We start from the raw sequence: 8926 nt of genomic DNA, 5'->3' as shown, positions 1-8926 counted from the left end.
AGTACATTTTAAGCAATATAATAACTTCATAATTAATATGTAAACAGTTTTGGCCAATCAATTTAAATAAAACAAGAAAACGTAAAAATAACATAATATGTCTCACAGTCACATAAAAAGTAAGGACATGATAATTTATAACATAGGAATGTAAAATAATAAAAATAATGAAAAAATGGTTACCAAATATGTTATAATAAAAGCAACAAACATTCGTCAAAGCAATCACGGTTAGTCAAATCAAAAAAACATACATATTTTATTAAATTGCATAAAATGTGATTTTTATGTTTTTTTTATTACTGGGGCTGATCCTGGTGTAGGGGTGATGCCGGCCGCCGGCGAGCGCTAACACTACGGTCACACAATCATTACGTCAACGAGCAGAGGCGATACACTTTGTGCAATTGAGTCAAACATTATTAGGTCACAGCTTCATATGAGTCCTTGGATTAAACAAAGTGCGGAAATACAATACTGCGAAGTGAAGCTCCTACGACAAGCGACTAGGAAAATTATTGTCAGCAAACCCGCGACGAAAATTAATACAGGCCGAATGTTACGGAATGGTGATACAAAAAAACCTCGTGGAAAACTATCGCTGGACACGACACTATTGAGAAGCCGCGCGGGGAGATCGCGAGTAGCGCGGCGTGTGCGGTCAGCCCCGGGCGGCGCGCGGTCACTTGAGCGCGCACTCCACGAACACGCGGCGCACGGGCGGCGGCGACGGCGGCGCGGGGGGCGGGGACGCGGGCGGCGACGGCGCGGGGGACGCGGGGGGCGCGCGCCGCACGACCGCCAGCTGCGCCGCCGACAGCGGCATGCGCTCGCGCAGCTCCTCCCTGTAACGTCACATATATGTTACTTGCTGTCGTACAAATCTTATGAAATGAAATAATTATGCATCGCGTATTACGCTTGCGGTGAAACTGACCAGAGCCCGGCGTCGATGAAGTGGCGCACCGTCGGCACGGGGAAGCCGTTGAAGGGCGACGCGATGGGGATCGTGTAGGCGCCCATGTCCGGGAACACGAGCCAGTCGCCGGCGGCCAGTGGCGGCAGCGCGGCGGCCGGCAGCACGCAGTCCAGCCCGTCGCACGACGGCCCCCACACGGAGCAGGCGCGCGCCTCGCCGCCGGCCGTCAGCGGCTCGCAGCGCACCGCCGCGTGGTCGTACAGCACGCAGTTGAAGGAGCCGTACACGCCGTCGTTGATGAAGTACATGGTGTGCGGCTCGCCCGCCGGCCCGCGCACCTCGCGCGTGGCGTGCACGGCGGCCGCCAGCGTGTACGCGGCGGCGGCGAAGTAGCGGCCCGGCTCGGCTATGACGCGCACGTCGCGCCCGGGGAAGTACTGCTCGAGCGCCGCATTCAGCACGCCCGCCACGTCGGCGACGGATGAGGAGGCGTGGCCGGGGAAGCCGCCGCCCACGTCCAACAACCGCAGGCGCAGCCCCAGCGCGGCGCCCAGCTCGAAGAGCGCGCGCGCCAGGCGCACGCCGCGCGCGTACGCCGCGGTCTCGCCGGCGCCCGACCCCACGTGGAAGGCCACGCCGGCCACGTCGAGGTCGAGCACGGCGGCCAGCTTCAGTAGGCGCGGCGCCTCCTCGACCGGGTCGCAGCCGAACTTGATGCCGAGCGGGCACTGCGCGGCGGCGGCGTCGCAGCGGATGCGTAGCACGAGCCGCGCCTCCGGCATGTACTGCTTGATCTTCAGCAGCTCGCTCTCGGAGTCGAACGTCACGGCGCGCACGCCGACCGCGGCCGCGTGCCGCATGTGCGACGCCATCTTGGCCGGGTTGGCGAATATGATGCGCCTGGGAATAGAGCACAGATTAAACTCCGCTCGGTCGGACGTAGCGGTGTAACGGCGCCCGGGGCGGGCGGATCGCGGGCACTCACTCGGGGGCGACGCCGAGGTCGGTGACGAGCTGTATCTCGGCGCGCGAGGCGCAGTCGAAGCCGGCGCCCAGCGCGGCCAGCGCCGCCACGAGCACGGGATCATCGTTGCACTTCACCGCTGAAACATACGGACGAACGTTATGCTAGTGGGCCTCACGCGATATCGAGTCGCACTGCGCACAGTGAAAGCGTCTCAAATAAATATAAATCTCACCGTAGAAGGGCTCTATGCGCGGCATGAGGTCGGTCCAGCGGCGGTAGCGCGCCACGACCTCGCCGAGGTCCATGATGTAGAAGGGGTCCTCCTGGGCGCCGGCGGCCACCGCCTCGCGCGCGGCGGCGTTCGGCTCCCACGGGCCCTCCACGACGCTCAGCCGGTGCTGCTCCTCCACGATCCTCATGGCGGGGCGGCGGGGCTAGGCGGCGGTCAGGGGGCGGGGGGGTGTCAGCGCGGCGGCGCGGCGCGCAGCCACGGCGGGTCGACGTTGAGCGCGCGGCGCCAGCAGCGCGGCGCGGGGCGCGGGCGGGCGCGGGGCGCGGCCGAGGGGCTCGTGGCTCGGCGCCCGGCACTGCCAGACGCGCCGGACTCACCCGGTGCTCCCTGCGGGGTCATTCTATTATTATGGGACGTTTACACTCAGCCCTTGCCACTGCTCCTGCCGCTGTCGGAAATATTGCCTTAAATACTTCTGCGGCATTATAGAGGCGAGTGGATGTTCACACTCAGCCCTCATACTCTTTTACGTAACGACTCGCAACGATGGCGGATATCGAAACTGTTGCGGCGACAGCATTATGTCTGCTGAGTATATCTAACTATATGCATATTTTAAAAAGAAATCAAAACAGATCGAATCGAAGACGCCGTCGTCGTAGTAAAAGGAAATTGTGGATGAGGGAAATTCATAGAAATAGAACACCGTAACTACCTATTAGGCTATTACTACAAATTCTACATGTTTAGTCCATTATTTAAGTTGGCGCATGGACCAGTCACAAAAAATTGTGTATCTTTTCGTGTAGTATGTACAGTCTATTTTTAAAAAGCGATATATATGAGCAAGAGAGCTGAATGTAAACACTCACTCGCGCTCGCGCTGCCCGTCCTTTGACTTTCGCCCGAAAAACCGACACTCGAGGGACCGCCGGGCAATGGCAGCGGCATGAGCAGTGGCAGCGCGAGTCACCTATTTACATATTCACGCTGCCCACTTCCCTCCCCACTTCCCTGTCCAACAGGGCTGAGTGTAAATGTAGTATTAGAAACACGTGATAAAGCTTCGGACGGACACGCGTTCGGCCCGATTCCTATACGATCACGGATCACGTGCGCTGCCGATAGCTGGCCATCGCGCTCTCGCCTCGCGCCGATAAGCGGCGGCCAAAGCGTCAGCCGAATAATTATTATGTCACACCTACAGCACTCGCACGAGGTCGCAGAAGTTTAGCTACTAGGGTGAGCAGATAGACCGTTCTGCGGTCTGTGGAAAAGGAGTAGCTGCTTTCCCTATCGATAATAATGATCCAGCCTGTTGTTTAGCTTTATATCATTAGCTAACAAAGACATAACTTCTGAATATTTCAAGCCCTGTGATTGCGGGTTCGCTCGGGAGGCAATTACGTGCTGCGCCGGGGCCGCCGCCGCGCCGGGGGTGCACCACACAGCGAGAGCGACTCATTACTGCATACAATATTTAAACAGTTTCCAATGTCAAAACACGGGCATTAGCATTCATTTATTACTAAAGCAAATCGTTAACCGAGTCGATGTACTTCGAAATTGCTATGTTAATACTTAGTCGACCTTGGGGCCGAAGATGCTCAAGACTCTGTAGTTCCGCTAATCTACCCGCCGGCATCGTTTATGTCGCGCTACGTTATGAAACCCTCGAATCTAGGAAGCAAGATGTACAGTTTAATTACATAGTAACAAAATAATATGTATGTATGGCGTGTTACGTCGATGTGAGGTAAGCGATAACCGATAACGCTATCGTTAGATCTGCGCGAGATGAGAATTGGCGGCCAAGGTCGGCGCAGCTAGCGCGGCGGTGACGCGCGAACTCCGGCACTATTTATGTAACCGAATCTGCGTGAACGCGGAAACGAACGAGCTTCGGCCGCTGCCCGCTCTCGTGTAGTTCGACTCACCTTTATGAGCGTAATTCTCAAAGCTTTTAGGCACTCCTAAGCAACAACCGGCCGGTTGCTGCTAACTATGCGGGTAGTCGGCGACGCGGGGTGCGGGCGCTCGGGGGCGGGGGGGCGAGGCGGGAGGGGGCGGGGACGACGGTGGTGCGCGGCGGCGGACGGCTGCGGACTGCCGGGGCCGGCGACGCGCGCGGTATATATGCGCCCGCTTATCACGGGACGGCACCGTTATCACGGATCACTCCTGCGCCGCCGCGAACCGCCCGCCGCCGCTAATTCGTGTTTGCTTGTACATAATATAAATTAGCGCGAAGCGTTCGGCCGTGTTATCACCTAAGCTTGGAGGCAGATTTTTATTTGCGAGATGCTATAAATCGCATATCCTACTTAGAGTTTTATCCATCGCAATCCTGATAAAATTTAAATATTGATATAACATGGTACACTAGCATGTAATTGCTGGGCCTCGCGCCGGTCGGGTTTAACTAGTCCCGAGTCGCGGGACAATTTAACTCATTATTTGAATGTAGTGGTCACGTTTGTACTTTGGACCCGATACTTTTTAGAGAAGCATCGACTCCCTCGTACAAATAGTATTGTGATCAGTGAGACGGCGCTATCGGCTCATTAGTGATGGACAAACAGTGCGCACGCGCGCCCCCCTGCGCTGTCACGAGCCCCCCTACTCCCTACGATTGAGAACACCAGATAATTGCTTCCAGGAATTAAACGTTACATATGATAAGAAAATAGAATTGTTACAAAATAATAATTAAAAAAAACAGTGAAATCATGTCCCATACATACAAAAAAGTTTAATGACTTTGACTGCACTATGGACGCTGGACAGCTATTGATAGGTGTAATATCAACATAAAATACAATAAATATTTGACCATGTTGGAGGACTATCAGCGTTCACGTGTCTCCTGCTGTGATAGGGCTATAAACTAGGTGCCATATTATAATACATAATGCGAGTAATCGCTAGTGATATAATGTTTATTTAGTCTAGACTAGCTAGACACGAACTGAGTTCAGCTGCTGCAAACTGACTGCTGCTCGTTTCCTCTGATTAAAACTCATCAGTTAATGACACTGCTTCTACTCGGACATGTTTCCAATTTCATAATTAATTAGTGTATGCTAGCTTCCAACTTATTTGACAAAGAATCTACTTTTAGCCTCTCAGTCTCAGTTGAATACATCTGAAACTGACTAAACATCTTTATTTAAAAGTAGGTCAAATATTGTTTTCTTAATCAGTTTTGATTGGTAACATAAATGACCAGGATTGCAGCAATATACAATTCAAGCAATATATATATTAAATCTCAAGTTAAACCTCTTCTAAATTTAAGCCCTAAAAAAAGCTACTAAGAATTTAAGGACTGAAAACGGTCTATATTGTATTATGCAGGACTATTTAACTACTAAAGACTACTAAATAAATAATACTAATTAATGGTGGATGTTCAAAGTAGAAAAGTCATGTCTCATCCACATGAACATGGCATGAGCCGCTCATCTGTTCAAACAGTCTGTGTGTTGACAATGGGATCAGCCCTATCACAAAATCTTCACCGTCTGATTACACAGACACACAGTGCTAACTGCTATATTGTTCACTAGCACTCAGTATAATAAAGATATTTCAAATCCCTTAAAAAATTTTACAAACTTATTTGTTTCATCACTATCAAGTGAAAGGAAGACAAATCATGGCTGACAGATATTCTATAGTTCACTGATATTGGTTAGTAATTATTTTTAACCCCTGACAAAAAAGAGGGATCTGTCTGTCTGTATAAGTTTGACGTGTCTGTCTGTCTGTCTTTATAAGTTTGACGTGTTTGTCTGTCTGTGTGTGTATCTGTCTGTGGCATCGTAGCATCCAAACTGGTGGTCCAATTTTAATCTAGCTTTTTTTATTTGAAAGCTGCACTATAACCAACAAAACCAAATTAAGAAATTAAAAAAAAAAGCCCGCCAAAAAACTTAAAAAAGTAATTAAATAATATTTACCACAATTGTTGTGAAGGTGTGCCGCAAATGTAGATGTTTGATTTCACATAACATTATAGTTTAAGGATCAGTTCACAGGGAACCAAATCGAGACAATCAGTGACTTGGTGGTAGAAAGTTGTAGTTTACTTATGGACTTAAATATTACTTTACACAAGTTAAGAAATTATTTGAACTTTATATTATTTATTATATAACTATTATTTCATTACTTTTTAAGGTTGTTTGGTAGGAGTTTTTAAAATTTCTTAATTTATTTATCCAATTTTTTTACAGGGTTTCCAAATCTGCTCTTCAAAGTGATAATGTTTAAATAAATCATTATGATTTAGGCAAATTACAAAAGTATTTGAGTACTTTATATTTCGTAATAAAGATTACATTTTATGTCTATCACAAAACTATCAGCCTTTTTGTATTTTCTCCAGCATCAGCTCCAACCTCCCCGTCATGACGGGCTGCCCCTTCTTGTTCTTCTTGCTCAGCTTCTTAAATCGATCATGTTTCTTCTTCTTATACTCCTGCAACTTCTGCTGTTGTTCCGCTTTGGCTCGCTCCACCTGCTCCTTCTTCTCCTGCTTCTGTTGTTTAACTTGGTCAAATTTTTCCTTTGCCTTTGAGAAAGGATCTTTCTTTTTGAACTCTTGATCATTCTGGGCGATTAAATCTGGGTGTCTAACGAACTGTCCCGCCTGGGTGGTGGCATCAACCTCTTCATCAAAGGGTTTCAGATTATACTTCCCCGCCATGGGATCATTTTTCAAAGTCTTCTGATACTCTTGAAGTAATCTTTTCTTGCGCTGTTCCTCCCACTGTTCCAGCTTATATTTCTTGCTATACTTTTTGAGTCTGTATGTTTTCTTGTCGAAGGGTTTCTTGTCATTCTTATTCTTTTCTTTGATGTCACGATTTTTGTCAAAATCTTTTTCTCTCTGTTTCTTTTTGCTAATGTTGCTATCATCGGCTGATTTTCCATTAACATTCTTCTGTTTTTTCTTTTGGAAAAATGAGTCTCTTCTGCCATCCATGATTATTTTACTTCAGACCTATAATGAAACGAAAAAGCGTGTTTGCATATGAGACAAATATAAACACCACATGCAGTTTACGGAAATTTATAGTTTAAGTATTCAAATTATCGAGCAGACACGCTTTTCTCGTTCAACATAGGTATGAGCCCATTTTTTTTTTCATACACTTGTTTGATTTCATTCTTATTAATAATTACAGAATGAGTTGGAACATTTCTGCGGACTGCGGCTTAATGAAGTAATTAATACCTATTACTTGAAGATCAATAATACTTGTAACATTAATTCTGCAATGTGTTTTTGAACTCGAAACTGAACCTACATTTTGGCATAAACCATAAATGGTAGTCCCAAATATTTTTTAAAAACTTTTTAAAACCCTGGTAAGTGGTACCCCTCTTAGGGCCGCGCTACACCAGAATGGCAGCGCTGAAAGTGCTCGCCTCGCCGCTGCCATTCCGGTGTAGCGCAGCCCTTAATTAATTAAAATACCCAAAAACAGCTGTGCAGTGTGCACATAATCTATACTAATATTATAAATGCGAAAGTATCTCTGTCTGTCTGTCTGTCTGTCAGTCTCGCTTTCACGCCAAACGCCAAAAGTATCTCTGTCTGTCTGTCTGTCTGTCAATCTCGCTTTCACGCCAAACGCCAAAACTACCGAACCGATTGTAATGAAATTTTGTATACAGATAGTCTAAAGCCTGAGAAAGGACATAGGCTACTTTTTTACTGGAAAAAAGGGTTGTAAGGGGGTAAAAATGCGTAAATTTGTTCAAATTAAGTTAGTTCCAACAATTCATAATAGATGGCGCCGTGCGTCTTCTACATCGCGCTGACGCTTGCTCAAAAGTCTTCCAATAAGACATATTATGTGGTATCATCTTACATTTAAGTTTCGATTTTTTTCGATTGTTATATCTATTCTACGGTATTAAATAACTCAGTACTTTATCTGTTCAGTGACGTAACCTTAAATCTATCAATGATAAATAGTTTATGGGTAAAGTTGTGTAATTGTAGGGCTAAATAAGCTTTAAAATTTGGCATAAAATATAAAGTTTAATATAAAAAAATGAAATACTTATTGTGTGCACACTGCACAGCTGTATTGATTTAAGGGGTACCAGGGTTTTTTTATAAAAGCTTTTGACACCAATTTTGTTGACATCGCGTGCTATAAACTGAAGTCCACGCGGACGAAGTCGCGGGCAACAGCTAGTGATGTAATACAATAACAACGTTTTATTGCACTACTACCACCTTGATGTCATGTGAGGGCCGTATGCTTTGGAAACGAGTTGTTCTAGAATATTACTTGTACAGGAACTAGGTAGTATGACGTCAATTTCGTCGCAGCATTCGTGAGTAAATATATAATATATTTGCGTTCATCGCCACGCAGCTGCCTCATCTCAGAGCTACTCAAACAATATTCGCATCCTTCGGAGCCGAGGGGGGACGATGATGTAGCCGATGACAGCTCCAGCGTAATGTAGTGTTATATTTCACAACGTTGTAATATGTGGCAGTCTGCTCGGCGTGATATTGATATGCGTTGGGGGCTCGAGCGTATGCATAATTGAAAGCAGAACAATCGCCAAGGACAGAAATAGGATGATGACTTACCAAATGAAGCCACCCACTGGGTAGGCTTTGAATTATCGGCGGAATCTTGATAGTTTAGTTGCACTTGGCACGAAAAAACGTAGCAACGTTTAGATATTTAATTTCACGGTTTCTCGGATAAAAAACTTTACCGACCATGCCCTAATGTGATTATTTTAGACGATTTCCACAAGGAACGTAGTGGAC

General features: G+C 47.0%; 2 protein-coding genes across 2 annotated transcripts; both read right to left on the bottom strand.

The window, feature by feature from the left end:
* Nucleotides 1-2: 2 nt before the first annotated feature.
* LOC121730621 (ornithine decarboxylase 1-like) lies at nt 3-2379 on the bottom strand. Its single transcript, XM_042119747.1, has 4 exons — nt 2119-2379; nt 1905-2022; nt 938-1819; nt 3-845 (listed from the first exon to the last, which is right to left on the bottom strand). Exons 1-4 carry the CDS (start codon nt 2303-2305, stop codon nt 683-685), a joined length of 1350 nt encoding a protein of 449 aa, XP_041975681.1. The 5' UTR covers nt 2306-2379; the 3' UTR covers nt 3-682.
* A 4028-nt stretch (nt 2380-6407) lies between these two features.
* Nucleotides 6408-8876, bottom strand: LOC121730672 (thyroid transcription factor 1-associated protein 26). Its single transcript, XM_042119818.1, has 2 exons — nt 8741-8876; nt 6408-7126 (listed from the first exon to the last, which is right to left on the bottom strand). Exon 2 carries the CDS (start codon nt 7106-7108, stop codon nt 6485-6487), a length of 624 nt encoding a protein of 207 aa, XP_041975752.1. The 5' UTR covers nt 7109-7126; nt 8741-8876; the 3' UTR covers nt 6408-6484.
* Between the last annotated feature and the right edge of the window lie 50 nt (nt 8877-8926).

The sequence above is a fragment of the Aricia agestis genome, chromosome 1, assembly GCF_905147365.1.
Source record: "Aricia agestis chromosome 1, ilAriAges1.1, whole genome shotgun sequence".
Lineage (NCBI taxonomy): Eukaryota > Metazoa > Arthropoda > Insecta > Lepidoptera > Lycaenidae > Aricia > Aricia agestis.
Note: the sequence above shows the minus strand (reverse complement) of the source record. Positions and strands in the feature narration are given on the sequence as shown.

Coding starts and splice junctions, on each gene's coding strand:
- LOC121730621 (XM_042119747.1), bottom strand. CDS start 2,305: ATGAGGATCGTGGAGGAGCAGCACCGGCTGAGCGTCGTGGAGGGCCCG. Junction 2,023..2,118: donor GCGCATAGAGCCCTTCTACG/GTGAGATTTATA, acceptor CGTATGTTTCAG/CGGTGAAGTGCAACGATGAT. Junction 1,820..1,904: donor GACCTCGGCGTCGCCCCCGA/GTGAGTGCCCGC, acceptor CTCTATTCCCAG/GCGCATCATATTCGCCAACC.
- LOC121730672 (XM_042119818.1), bottom strand. CDS start 7,108: ATGGATGGCAGAAGAGACTCATTTTTCCAAAAGAAAAAACAGAAGAAT.